The sequence below is a fragment of the Lepidothrix coronata genome, unplaced genomic scaffold, assembly GCF_001604755.1.
Source record: "Lepidothrix coronata isolate B3197 unplaced genomic scaffold, Lepidothrix_coronata-1.0 Scaffold275, whole genome shotgun sequence".
Taxonomy (NCBI): Eukaryota; Metazoa; Chordata; class Aves; order Passeriformes; family Pipridae; genus Lepidothrix; species Lepidothrix coronata.
Window position 1 is genome coordinate 122,967 of NW_016690455.1, and position 15,508 is coordinate 138,474.

Genomic DNA, 15,508 nt, shown 5'->3' on the forward strand with positions numbered 1-15,508 from the left:
ATTACCTCTTCAAGGAAGAACATTAAATTCATTTTCTTCTTTACATGTTACATATTTTCTTTCTTGGTATGCTGGGTGTTTTTTTAGGTTAGTCAACCACTTCCACTTTATTTGAAGCAGTTAATATTTTCACATTTGTGGGATTTGATGTTCTTTCAGCAGAAATTCTGTTAGAATAGTGCTGTCCCTTGTATAGATAACAGGACATCATTCCTTACATACAAACCCCTATACTGTTCCTTCAGTGGAATAAATATGCAATATAGATAACTTAATCAGTTCGGATTTTTCCTCATATATTTTTATGTTGGATCTTCTAAATTATATCAGTTACTATGTCTCCCCTTGTCTTCACTCTCACATACCCATGTAAACGACTCCCATACCCTTTGTGTACCTCAGTTTCTTTTACTACAAGATGTGGATCTTCAGTAAAAGATGGAAATAATAATAAAACTGATGAACATTGTACAGTTTAATGCGATTTCTATATCTCCCTTTGTCATCATTTCACGATGATGATAAAAAAGTTTCACTTGGGTACCCACAGTCTTGAGAAAGCCCACCTGACTTATCTTTTGGCCAGTTAAAGTCTTTCATGAGAGGCAGGAAGGACTAAGCATTTCAATTTCTTTCCTTACCATTCTGCTCTGAAATCCTGGTATTTCTGAAGCCAAAAGGAAGCTGGTAGATATTTACCACTAATAGTAAAGGTAGTCATCACTAACCTGTGATGAACAGGTTAGAAGAACCTGTTCTTCAGGTTCTTCTCCCTTAGAAGAAGGGAGACTATCCTTTTAATTTCATGTGTATTCTATGATAGTTATGTTCATAGGATGAACAAAATTCAAGTGTTTGTACTGTGAATGGCTGCTGCAATGCAGATTCCTTCCTCTTTTCAGAAGTTTAATTGCATCAAATACACTCACAGTGACTTCTCTCACTGTAGCAGTGCTATGTACATCAAGGAATTAGAGCCTCTGTGTTTCATGGTCTTATCAAAAGGTGAGGAGGAGAACAAGAAAAATACATCAATGAATTTCTCTGCTGACTGAGAATGCTGCTTTTTGGTTGTTTTACACATTAGAGAGTGGAATCACCAAGCACTGCGCAAAAGATCAGAAACTGTAATTTCTACAAAGTGGTATTATATACATAAATCTTCTGAAAGACAGATACCTTTGGGATATCACAGGCTATAGACTTCTGTGTAATCCATTACCCATGCTGATATAAACCTTTGATTTGTGGGTTTAAACCTGAGGCGGAGTAACCTCATAAATATGCTAATCCACAGTAATCAAGAAAAGTGCTATTGCAAATACAAAATTTTTATTCTGCAGCTCCAACAGCTTTATAGCATGCTCTACATTTATAACAATAAACTTTGGGAAATTACTCTCTTCATGTTTAAGAAAATGCTTTGCCCTTTTCTTGTCATCTCACAATGGGTTTACACACATTATTTTGAATGGCATGATCTTTATGCAAAATTCAGGACATGTTTTGCCTTTCTAACCAAGTATTTGATTTCTAAAATGAACACAACATTGCATAAATTTAAAAAATTCAGCTTTTATAACCTTATAAAAATTTTATTATCAGTTTTATTAGGCTGGAGGCCAAGCGGTAGGTTAACTGGTGATTGTCGAGGAACACCAGCTCTACTGTATATGTAAAAAGATAAAGACTGGGAGAATTTTGAAAAAAACCTCTTATCCTTTTTAGTAGCATATTTCCCATGTCTGTTATATGTATTTCTACACATGCAAATAGGCATGAATGTTGTGTAGTGCCATGACCATCATATGAAATTCTACAGTTATTCCAACAACTGTAATACGAATATAGTGTAAATTTGTTTATTTATTTAAAAAACATGAAAGGTATCTTCCATGTAGGAAAGAATATAGGACATTTTTCCTGTTTATAAACTTCAGAATACAAGACTTCTACTTTTCTTTGGGGGTGCAATTTCTGTGCACTAAAAAATCCTCCCTGAATGCTATACATGAAAAGACAGTTTTGGTTAAAAATCAATCTTTTCAAGATATAAACAGAAGTTTTCTTCAGTTGATATTTCAGTTTTGCAATAATAATATTACTTGATAGATTTTAGCTAATCTTATTTCTAATCCTTGTCTAAGAAAAATTGAGTTGCTTTTAAAATGGAGGGAGAAATAACCAGTCAGTTCTGCAATAATTTATTTATTTAGTTCTTATGAAATACTTGTCAAAACTGATTACTTTCTAGTTTCTGTGATCAGTAATTATGATTTTATTAGGTGCCTGAAAGATTGAAAAGTAAACACTGCTAATCTGAGCAATATAGTGTTTTCCAGAGTGTTAGGTTTGTGCTTGCCAGAAAACTGTGTAATGCAGATGTATATCCTTGCATATATGTCTGATTTTTTATTAATATAAATTTAGGGCTCATTTCTTTGGTGACCTGACATAAAAACAATTAATTCACTCTTCACAAAATGAGGTTATATTTTGGTTTTAGGTTTAAATGTGACATTTTGTAAAAACAAGGCTGCTGTTAGCCTCTTTGAAAACAGGGAGTAGTTCAATACATATTCACTTTAAAATCCCTCGGATGTTTTAACATGAATCTCAGATATTCTTTTAAGTACATTTGGTTTGGTTCAGTACCACCGATTAGATTTCTGTGCATGAACTTTCCACAGGTTGCTCCTGCCCGATCTGTAAACATTTCCATTCAAAAAATGTAGATGAATTGCTTTGATGCCAACTTTCATGTACTGTACAAACTAAGGAACACAGCAGCCTATCTTTGTAGAATTTTGGGTCTTTATGTGGTGCCTGGCAGGACGGTGGTGGGTGCACATGATGCTGCAGAAGGATTCCCTGAGTCGGGGTGAGTGAAAGGTGGTTCCATGTTGGTGTGTCCAGTGTAGGTGAGGTGGCTCAGTGCAAATCAGTCATTGCAGGGATTTTTTTTTTTTAGCTGCCCTGACAGGAGCTTCTGTTCAACTTGAGTCAATACACCTTGGTGGCTTTTTTATCTGTGCCTGCAGTGCTCTGCCCAAGGTTCACTAGAGAGAGCTGAGGTCTTGCAGTGCTGAGTGGTGTGTACTGGAAATTTGTATTTCCGGAATTTCAGAGATTTTGTTTTTAACTCTTCCTGTAGGAAGAGTTCTGAACCACTCTCTGTACTTTACAATAACTGCTATGAAGTGACCCTTTTGCCTCAGTGAGATGTTCTCAGATTCGTCAGACAACTCTATGAAGTTAAATATGCCCTGTCAAAGTAACATTAACTCTTTGAGTGCAATTTCATCCTCCAGGAAATTTTTTGTTTAATAATCTGTGTGGACTCTTTAAAATATATAATTCAAATACACATCCCATCCCACCAATAATTTTAGAAATGTAACTTAAAAATTGGCTGTTTAGTGGTAATGGCTAGGCATTTTTCTGGATGTAAGAACTCTGAAACAAATCCAATTTGCTTCATCAGCTGCAGCCACAGTTTGACAGAGCAATATGATAGTACTGTGCCAGCACCAGCAGATTTAAACTTGCCCCGCTAATTCAATTTTGACATTTATGAAAACATCATATGGGTCTTTTGAATTTGAGGATGTATCCTTTAGACTCTCTTGTGAGATGAGAAGAGATAGCACTTTTGTTTAGCTTTTTTAATGTGATTTTTTTTATTAAACCATTTTTCCTCAGAAATGTATGGCACTTTGTGGAGTGAAATTAATCTGTGTGAGCAACTGGTTGGTGTAGAATCACAAACATTGTATAAAGTTACAGATTTTCTGTGTTTATTTTTTGAATAATATAATTTACAGTTTTGACTTATTATGGTATCCTAGAGCCTTGGTAGTTTGCCAGTTGTTTGAATAGGATTTTCTGTTAAGGGCAGGGATTCCTGATGTTTTTCAAGTTTATTGATCATGCTACACTAAGTGAGAATGAAGGTATTACTGCACAGCACCCAGTTAGTTTCTCAGACTCTTTAGATGTTGTATCACCAGCCTATGCTTGAGCTAATTTGGGTTTGATAGGGAAAAAAGCTAAATTACATTGTCTGAATGGAAACTTTTTTTCTGAACAGGAGTGAATCACAAAGGGTCTTGAACAAAGGCATATTTGAACATGACTTCTAAGGGTAGCACTGTAAGTCAGAGGACCATGGAATTTTTTTAAGAGAGTTGAAAATGATCCTGCAGTTGTCAGCATCAAGAATCAGAGAAACATAAAGGGATCAAAAGTCCATTTTACTTTAAAAAATGGCAACATTAAATGTGTTTTGTTTGTCAGAAGACCAAGATGCTTGATGTTGAGAGGGAGGGGTTTGATGTGTCAAATGGTACAGCTTTGATTTTGGGCGACCTTAGGAATTTGAAGATTGGTGCACAGAAACCCCATACAGTCTGACAAGAAGTGCAAAGCCCTAAACTTGGTGGAATTAGCAAACATCAATTTGAATATTATAATATGCTCTGATTCCAGTTCAGGCAACACCCAAGTGTTGGGTCTCATTAAGAGAAAATTACCCTCTTTTACTCAGCTCTGGTGGGGCTGGATGAGGAATGAGACTCCAGTTTTTTGTGTCCCAGTTTAGAAAGGGTATTAGAGAAGGTATAGAGAAGCTGAGAGGGTCCAGTAGAAATGCCACAGAGATTTTTAGGGACCTGAAGCATACAAGCTGTATTGAAGCTGTGGAGTTTGGTCTTGTTTAGTCTGGCAAAGAGACTCCAGTGGTAGGCTACAATTCCTTGTGGAGTAGTTACAGAGGTGGTGAAGCCAAGTTCTTCTCAGTGTAGTTGCAGGCAGTAGAACAAGGGGGAGTGGAATCTGCGCCTTGGGGGATTCAGACTGAACATTAGAAAAAATTCATTGTTTAGCAATGCTACATTGAAGCAAGTTTCCTGGAGTGGCTGTGGAGTATTCGCTCTTGGAGGTTTTCAAAACTAACCTGGAAGAAGATGCTGTTGACCTGATCTGATGTTGACAGTAGCCTGGCTTTGAGTGGGAGGTTGAACAACATGAACTTGTGATGCTTCTTCCAGTCCAGAGTTCTGTGACTGTGATGATAACATGTAAGAGGACATTCCGTAACAGGTGCAGCTTTCCTAATGCAAAACTCCTTAATTCATCAAGTCGTAATAAGATGTCAGAGGAAGTCATAACAAGAAAGCTGAAACCTGGTGTTGAAAGGAAAATTCAATTCTAGCAAGTGACAGAAATGGCTTTTCCTTAATGTAGTTTGACGAACAAAACCATATCGTCATGCAATGCTTCTCTTTGTAGTAGAATTTAATCATTCAACTCTCCCTGACAAATTCTCTCACTTCATTCCCTTCTCTTCTGTATCTTATTTTCCTGCCTGTCCATTTAATCTAGCCAGGCTTTTAAAAACTAGAGTTTTGGAAGATGTTGTCTAGAAATCTGCTATTACATGCAGTTTTAGGAGATCTCAATCCTGGAAAGATTTATACCTAAAATAACTTTGCAGTACTATAGGTCTTTGTGTCAATTACTTTTAATCTTTTTATTTATGTATTTAGTTTTGAAACATGTCATTTCTCTCTCATCTACGTATTTTAATTTTCTTTCATTCTTTCATTGACTTTAATATTCAATATTTCGATTTCTTAATAATGTCCACATTAATCATTATAAAAATGTAAAATTTTTTGCATATTGAATAGAACTGTAAATTAGATAATGGTTCCCCTCCCCCAGATTTTCTCCTTCCCTTCTTGGAGGTTATTAGCTGAGGATTTCTCTGTGTGGTATGTATTTGTTCATATGTGTACGCAAACACAAAATTAAATAAAGAAGTGAAATAGTGGTGTGTGCATATTGAATTTCATAGACAGAGTGCCTATTAGGTAGGAAAAAACCATCTGCTGTTATAACCTTTCTTTAGGAATGTCTTTCATCTCACTTGAATACAAAACTAGATTGTCTTTCAGCCTCTCATGACTCCGAATAGTGGAAATAATATCCTGTAATTATTACATTGTTTGAGAAATGAAGGGGTGGATATTTGGATAATCTAGTGGATACCACCATGAGAGACAGGACTTCAGCATGCAGAGATAATTTGTGAAAGCTGTTTATCAAATCTGGATGTGAAGGCTGTGATTCTGAGTCTGATTTTATTTGTTATCTTTCATTTTCTATTTATGTTATCAGTATGAATGTTTTGTTATCACTAAATCTTATCATCTGGGAGGACTGTTTGTCAACATCAAACTAAATTCTTTGCAGGCATCAACACAGTAGAAAGCAGTAGGATTCTGCTAACAGGCACTTAGCTCCATATTGCTTCTCAGATCATTTAATTCCAATAAGATGAAATGTTTCTTTTGCCTATTTTATCATTATGTTGTTTTACAGAAATACCCAATCAGTACTTACAAACCATGGGAGAAATTTATTTTACCTAACATTATTTATATTCTAAGTTTGACATTAGGTCTACAGTCTAACCTAATCATAGACTCCCTGTGTTGTTAGCAGAGAGAAATGGCAGCTCCATAGGGTAATTCCTTACAAGTTATGAGAGTCCCACATCTATTTTAGAATCACTTACCTATGAAGGGCCTTCCCATCTCTGATGATTTCTCTAAGCTAGCTGACTAATTTTGACTAGGGTCACGCATTTGACTAGATTTGACATATTCCACATGAAAAATTTAGATAAATTATCTTAAAAATTTTATTTTCAAGTTCTAGGAAAGCCAATATATAAAATAAATGTGTATCATTTTTAGCCTCCGTGTGTTTAACATTTCCCTTAGTTAGGCAGAGGTAATTTGTTGGTAATTTGTCCTTTTCTTATCATATTTTCTTGGAATTTCTGTTTCCCAAAGGTAAAGAAATGCATTTTGTGCTTTACCTGTTAAATATTTCTTTGGGGAAAGTGATGGAGTTTCCTACTATCCATCTTTCACTCGTGCAGGTCACTCTTCATAGTTAAAGCCTTATTTGAAAGAAGAGTCAGTACCATTTTTTACTCTCTCTAAAAATACCCTAATATATAATAGTACTTATGGTTGTACTTATATTTAAACAAAAAATCAGGGTAACTTACCTTTTCCTTTGTAAGTATTGATTATTCAGTAATCATGAATTTAGAGATATCCTTAGGTCCCACCATGTGCTAACAAATTTATTATGTAGTACATAATAATGTCTTTAAAATAGCTTATGCTTAGATCTCTGCAGTCATATTTCTAAACTTCACTTCATACAACAAAAGGTAAGTGTGAAAATTTATTATATATTTAAATTTTCTAACATCTCATTTCCAAATTAGCACAGCATTTGATCTTTTATGTTTTCCTTGTAGAACAGATATACAAAAAAATGTTCCCATCTACACAAATATTTTTCCACAAATATTTTCCTCAGCTGACTTCTGTATTTGTTGTCTAATGTTGCCTCAGTCAAAAAGTGTTCCTCAAGAAAATATAAATGATAGACAATAAAATATGTTAGCCTTTATGTTCAGTCAATATCCATTTCTTCTGATTCAGTACATACATAGTACTAGTGTGGGAGTGTATAATAGTTTTATCCAAGAAGAAATTAAATTATGGTTTTGACGATACTGAAGGAAGTAATAATTCTGCAGGGTTTAAGTCTGCATAATCAACACAGTCCAGGCAGTTTAGTTTGGGTTATGTCTGACCTTATTGCATTATGTTTCCAGGTTTAATAATTAGGCCTTCTACTAGAGTTTTACCGTGTATTTATTTTAGTTTCTCTTATTTGTTCATTCCTAATTTATTAACAGTGGAAGATGAAAGAATTTTATACGGAAGTATTCATTCATTGTTTGAGAGCCTGAGCAGATAGAACTTTAGTGGGTAATGTTGTGAAATGGAGCATAGATTAAAATTGCTTTTTGTGTACATTGTTTGAATATATGAAACTTTTCATGGATTAGGTTCCTGTTTCCTGCAAATGTGGAATTTTGATTTAGTGAACTCCACTTGTGCTTAGTTTTCCCTTTCTTTTTCGTTTTGCATAATTGGTTTCGTTAGAATTGCAAACACGGCTTCTTGACAGCTATACTTTTAAACTAAAACACAAAATTCTGAGGGCAGACTTACTATTTCCATATGAAAGATGTCCCTGAGTTAGACTTCCAAGATTATCTCATTTTTGTGGTGGAACAGATCTTGACCTATTGTTCTGTAGGACTCTATTATTGCCGCATGTGATAGTCAAGGTGAACATGAACTGGAGCAATGGCAAAAAGATGAATCTATCCCTGCAGACATTAACTTTTGAAGTTGGAAAAATCTCAGTGTTCAAAAGTTGTTCCTGTTTCAACTGATCTATTCCATCCACCATTATTCAGTATAAAGTGTATTTCCCACGTCATGCACTTAACCAAAACATGAAAAATTAAGGTATACTATGCATTGAAACATTGGTTGCAATGAATCCTTGTGTGCAGTGCTCTCTGGCATATTCTGCTGACTGTCTGACTTTTGAATCCTTAACTGGTGTAAAAGATTTGCCAGCAGTCACAGTGCCTTGTCTTCCTATTAGATCACGTCATGTGAAGAATGTTTGTTTGTTTGTTTTTTCAAAAACATACTTTTTCAAGACTTAAACATGACAGAGAAAAAAAGATGGGAATATCTTTTGCTTGTTGGAAAAATCCCCACTGTTCATTTATCACTCATCAGCTTTTTCTTCATATACCTTTCTATCTCGTAAGACTGTGAGCTGGAACCTATACGTAACACGTTTGGTTTTGGAATCTTTTCATTCTGTCTCTGAGTTTCTATGACTCTGGCTTTTAGAGTCTATATTTAATCTGTATATTGGTGTTACTTTGATCTAAAGGAATACAAGCATAGTTCACTATAAGACTGTACATGAAAATTAAATTTTAATATTTAATAAAAACAACAAAACAACAATAATAATAGTTCATAATAATTTTCAGATCACCCAGATAAAAATCCAAGCAGAAATGTTGATAGAAAAAACACCACTGACAACAATTCCTAAAAGTTAAAATAGTGAAATGGTTTTTGTAGACTGAAGTTTGTAGCTTTTATTAAGGCAGGTGGATACCTGGAAAAGTTAAGCTTTCAGACACACAAGCTCTTCTTCATGTCTGATACAGAAGCATCAGACTTTAAAGCTAAATCCAAGTTGAAAGCAGTTGCTCAGAGTTTAATTATAGAGCATTTTTCATAAAACACTGCAGTTCTTACCTCTAGGTAAGAACTAGGCTCTTCACAACTCCTGTACAAGATGAACTTTGAGTCTAAGATACAAAAGTCTTGGCTTTAGGAGAAATATTAGCTCTATGTCACATTATAGTTTCCATGCACATGCTTATCCCTTCATGTTTCACAGGTTATAAACTACCTATCACTCTTTCTTGTTACAACTTGCTTACCTTATCAACTCATCTTCCTCCCTCACCCTTCCACTCTACTTCACATGAGAAAATCACACAAGAAAGATCTGATATATGATCTAATGTACTAAAATAAGCAATCTTCCCAACTTCTCTTTTGGTCTGAATTCCTCTGTTCCGAGCATAAAAAGAGCTTGCATGCTCAAGAGATTGGCTGATTTTGATCTTGTGGAAAAAATATTGATGCATGCAACTCATTCTTATTATCATAGATCCTCATAGCTGGAGTTTCACCAGGGTTAGAATATTCCAAACTACCCCACAAAAATTCCTCTTGTCAGTTGCTCAAGGTAGAGATCTTCAGATCATAGGACAGCTTTCATTCTTGATGAAGGTGACTCACAAATGAAGGAAAAGCTCAAACAACTTCTAGGTTTTTTTCTGTGAACTAGGTGTTGAGATTAGACTTTGCCCTGCTGGAGTACAAAGCTGGAATTTCTAAGTCCTTTGATGTTTTTGTTTCAGCAAATTCACTATAGCCTGATACTCTAATAATCATGCTCTTGTTTTTTTAGCAGCAAGTGACATAACTTGAGGCCAGCTATAAATCAACTGGCATTGGTTTTATTCAAGAGACACCCAAATATTGTAACCAATTGATAAGGAAAAGAAAATTAAGCTATGTTATGAAATCATACTAAGTTTTTTTTGCATATCTTGTAGCGCTCAGAATATTATTCCTTTTTTTGGGAGATACAGTTTTGGATGACATTATTGTGAAAATTATAACTTCTGATTCACCTTAATATTTATAGTTAATTTATTTTTCTTTGCTGTCAATAGCAGAGTATTTAAGTAAAATAAATATCCATTTTGTAGATTTCTGCAAAACCTGTCATTATTTGTGCTTTAAAACAACAATTTTTCTGTCCCAGTATTGGATCATAAAGTCAATGAAAGCTTTGACCTATAGACAAACAGGGAAAAGAACTTCAACTGTTGTAGTTGATGAGAAGTTTTCCAGTGGTTCCTGTAAAGGTGAGAAAATTGTTTGAAAATATTTATGATAAATGGCTGTCTATTATCTTGGCTTTGAACAAAAAAAGAGATCGTGGGAGGTTACTGAAATATCTCTGCACCTCTACCCATATCTGTAGCTGCCACATTAATGTCTGTCCTAACTTTTCTTTTAGAAATCTGATGCTAATGAACGAAAGAATTAGAATCTGCACCTGAAGCTGTATTTCAAATAATGTTTTACAGTATTATAAGTAATCCTACTTCCATTTTTCAGTGTTAAAGCAGAAATTTTGTTCCTCTTTCTTCAAGGGAAATCGGTTTATGCTGGAAATTCTGTGTTAACTCGTGGGGGTTATCCTTTGCCATAAAAAATTATATTCCACATGGCACTTGATTCTATTCTATAGGTAATGATGGAAAGGATATTTATCTTCATCTTCATTTATAAGAGAAGATAGAGATAGTATTTGTGGGATCCACAAGCTTGTTAGATATTTTGAGGAAACTGAAGGCTATTTAGGCATGATAAAAATTAACAATGGAGATATTTGTCTTCAGTATCTCTTAAGTCCAAAGTGAAAACCTGGGGCTGAAAGAATTTTCCTTGTCTTGTCCCTTATCTATGTAGGCACAAGCAAAAAGACAATAACATTCATATCTATATGAAAACCTCATGGAAATAAATCTTTTTAATTGTATTCTGTTTCTTTGTATCAGGCTTAGGTTCCTGATATTTGCTTGCTTCTTTGTGATCTACTTATAATTAAAATATATATTCTTTTTGTTAATATTCTGTGTTGAAATTAGTCTAAGATGCATGTACCGTTTCTTTAGAAAATGCTGTAGTTCATCTTTTGAACATAAACTGTAATGCAATTATTAGAAGGTGTCTGATTAAAACTGGAAATTACTTCTGGGATGGAACTTCATATTTAACCATGTTTTTGCTTTAAAATAGGAGTACTTTCAAGAAAATTCCATACAACCAAACAAGCAAGTTTTACAGACAGGTGTTCTTCCATAGGTTTTGCAAACATGAACTCCAGCAAAAAACATTGCAATTATCTTGAGTAGATGATTAGATTAACAGAAGTTGGAAATTGTAAAATCATTCCTTCTGTGTCCATTTTTGTGCAAAAATGATTAATCCCATCTTGAGTTTGGGAATATTCAAATCATTTAATCATTAATAGGTATATAAAATCAATATTTGCTGTGTATTGAAAAAGGGATATTAAGGCACTATAGTTTCTTAGAAGAATTTGAGGTAAAACTTTCCTGATATGATTGTGATTGGGTTGCAGGTTTTGATTGCAAACTTTCCCTTGACTGTAGTTGTTTCCAGACTCACAGATGCTGTTATGGAGCTCTGACACTTTGAATGAAAATAATCCAAGTAATGCAAAATCTAAATGGTCTTTTTTAAGAGCTTTTTAAGGGGTCACAAAAGGCAAACTCTGTGAACATGGGCATGTTTTTTTCTCCTTGTATTAGTTCATTATCTGAAGTATGGTACTTTTAAAAAACATTCTGGAAATACCAGCAGTTAAGTTGAACACCACACAGTATTTGAAGGAAATCCATCCTGCATTTAAAATAAAAAATTGAATTTGGAAAGCATTTGTTTTTTTTATAAGGTATACATAAACAATTGCTTATGTTTTATATGTGTTTTGTATTGGGCCAAAGAAATCTTCTAGTCTTTTCTCAGATGCTATCTTTTCTGCATAAAATAAAAGTTATGTTGCCATTAACAAATATTTTGACAATTTTGCTCACTCTGTAATTTCTCTTCAACTTTTTCAGATTTTTACTCCCTAATTTCTCTTCATTTTGGTACAGTATGCATCATGAGAGTAGCCTAAGTTAAAGTTTCTGAGAATTAAAAATTTCTGCTTATATTGGACATATATGAAAACATTTGTTGATTTAACTCAAGTACTGAGTCAGATTTTTTTTCTCTCTCCTACTTAATTCCTAAATGGTACTCAGCTTCTTGTCTTCCCACAGGATGCCAGGCCAGAATGCAGATTTTACTCTTATTCAAGCATAGCAATCTACTTAACCTATGCACATCTAGGAACATATCCTCTCTAGAGAGGAGGCAGATGATAGCACTCTAGAAGTTTAATACACTAAATAATATTCTGATTCCTTTATGAAGTGTCTTTCATGATATTTTGGGCTGAGAAATTTGAAATATCCACTTTCTGTACTGAATTCCAGAGCTCCTAAAATTTTTTTCATTGCTTGGAATTGTGGAATTACTGAAGAGAAAGGGGAAATTACATTTCAGAGATCTATTTTTGTGATGGTGCTCCCTATGCTTAATTCTGAAATGATGCTGTTTACATACTGTTCCTTCCTTAAGCTTTTAAGTAATCTGATTTATGTTTAGCTGTGTTTGGCTGGCACAAGGCACAGTAACACCATTATAATACTGAAGTTCACATTTCAGCTTTGCTCTAAAATAAAAAGAGAGAAAAAAAGTAGCTTTTTGAGTATCATGAGGTATCATTTCAGAAGTTCACGTCAGTTGTGAAAGGGAATCAGAGTAATTTGGTGTAATTACTAGTCAAGATCAGATCTTAAATGCACAAAGATCTCTAAAAACAACCATTACTTGAACAGACTGTACAATTCAAAGTAGAAGGTTCTGTATGTCTTCATTTTGATAATTATAGACTGAAAAACTGAGCAAGGCAGGGACTTATGGATATTTGTAGATATTACTTAAATATTAAGTACTTTTCTTAGTTATAATAGTAATTATAGGCTGTATTGCATGCAAGTGTGAATGTCTGCTTGTATATGCTCTCTTAGAGATAATTCTTAAATCTTCATGAAAAATTACAGCAAGGAGCTGAACTAATGCATGCTCTGGTGAGGCTCTAAGAATGTAGCCCAAAAGAATATTTATTACTTTGTCTTTAAAGTAATTTGCTTTGAAACTGGTTTTTTATGCACCAAATTTATCTTTTTTTATTAAGTTAACACATGCATTAATTTTAATATTATGCAATTATTAATTTTAAGCATTATATGTTGTTTGTCTTCTCTAAAACCTTGTTTCAGTGTTGTTATTAAAGTGGAAAATGGTGATAGTCAAAACAGTTGACTAAAAAGAACTCAATTTATAAAAATATGATTTCTTAATATTTTGCATCTTGGTTTTATATGTTTTTATATTGTTTTTATTGTTCATTAAGCAGATATTTCTATTAACTTTACTTCAGTAAAAAAGCTATATTCCGCTGTTTGCATTTTGACACCAGCAGAGATATGGGGATTAGTTGCTCATCTCACTTTATGATAAATGCAGGTGTGTGCATGCTAGACTGAAATTACACTTGAAACTAATCACCCACAGAGCCATAAAACCCTGGCCTAAAAAGAGCTGTTGAGTCTGAAAGTGTTGTAATTTACTTCTATTTTATTTGCAGATTGCCTTCTCACAGCACAATACTATCATGGATCTGGTGCAGTTCTTTGTCACCTTCTTCAGGTAAATTGCTTTTTCTATCTTCTGACTGAAATCGTGATGATTCTTGACCATCGAACCTGTGTCTTAACCAGGCAGCTGCTGGAATCTTTCATGCATTTCATATTCAGTGGTTCAGTCTTCACACTTCATAAAGATTTTTGCTATATATCACAGTGATTAAGAGAAGTCAGCTAAACTCAAATAAGTCATTTATGTGTGTGATTCTTTTATAAACACTTTAAAAGAATTATTGAAAATGATGGCTCTATTATTTTTAATAAAGCACACCAAATCACTACTAATGCTTTCATGTGTTAGAGATTAATTGTGAAAGGCAGTAGGTGATGCCTGAGATTTGGTTGTGGCAGCAATGTAGGAATGGGCTTCAACTGCAAATGGACAACTATTCTGGGATCTGAACAAAACTCCTCTAAAAGACTTCTTGAAAGTTCCACTGTCTTATAAAATGTCACAAACTTGAATATACATGGATTAGTTACAGTGCTTTGAAATCTTGCTGTGAAGATATTCCCCAATAACCATGAAGTGTACACGAAGTATGAACAGTGACAAATACATTCATCAGACTTTCTGTATTTCTAGAACCGCCATGCCTTTATTTCACAAGTTCACAGTACACCTTTTCTGTTTACTTCAATCACTGTGCTCTGAGGAACTGTACCTGATGAATCAGACTCTTAAATACTGTGAACAGACCAGTCTGTTTATTGCTGTCACCAAAATGCAAACAGAAATGAGCAGAGCCTGAAGTTTTCTGTGCCAAATATATTGGCTAATGGAGAGGGGTTTAGTAGCTGATGTGAAATACCCCGTTTTTCCTCAATCACCGAAAACAGAGCAATAAAATGCTCATGCCTAAAGATCAGTCTAGTAGTGTTTGGGATTTTAAGTGTTTGGTTGTTGGGGTTTTTCGTGTTTTGGGGTTTTTCTTCTTTTTTTTCTGGGAGGCCATCAATATCTAAAAAATTATGCAAACCTTAAGATTATGAACTCATCTAGAAGAAAGCAAAGTCTGTCCAAGTATGAAAGAACAGAGGGACCCAATCACAAATAGCAGAGGTAGACTAAAAGCAGTTGTTTGTGCTCTATGCCCTAATGCATAGAGCATTACCTTAGAAAAGGTAAACTATAGGCTCTTTGATGGTGAAGCCATCTCTATGGATACAGTGCATTACCTATCCTGGTGTGATTGTCTGTCTCATGCGGCTTGTTCTGTGTAAATGCAAACTCATCATGATCCTGATGAAAGAAGAAATCTGTCTGCCTGAACAGTAAGCTAATTGGAAACCAAGGCAAATGTAATCCCCCTTAGAGAGAGAAAGACTGTAGGATAGCTGTCAGCTACCCTACCACTGTCTTTGGCTCAGCCTCAGTCTAATTACCTAACCAAGGCTTGCAGCTGGCACTCAGTTCAACAGGGCCTTGCAGTGTAACGTTAATAGTCCACCTTTGGAACCTAGTTGCAGAAATATGTAAAGGAATCAGGAAATGCTGTGAGTAGAGCATTGCAATGATCCAAGCAAGGTACAAACCTTAATGACAGGGAACCCTCCAAAAACATACAAATCAGGCTAAGGTTTCATGGTTATAATGAGAAATAGAGTGTT

The 15,508-nt window shown here is 34.5% G+C and overlaps 1 protein-coding gene across 1 annotated transcript in view; it reads left to right on the plus strand.

The window, feature by feature from the left end:
- The window catches only part of LOC108507930 (attractin-like protein 1), a gene marked incomplete at its 5' end in the record, with an annotated part of 367,858 nt that overhangs the window by 118,143 nt on the left and 234,207 nt on the right, over positions 1–15,508 (plus strand). Inside the window, one exon of the mRNA XM_017836299.1 lies at positions 13,840–13,901. Coding sequence (XP_017691788.1) covers positions 13,840–13,901 — 62 coding nt within the window. The remainder of the gene's footprint in view (positions 1–13,839; positions 13,902–15,508) is intronic.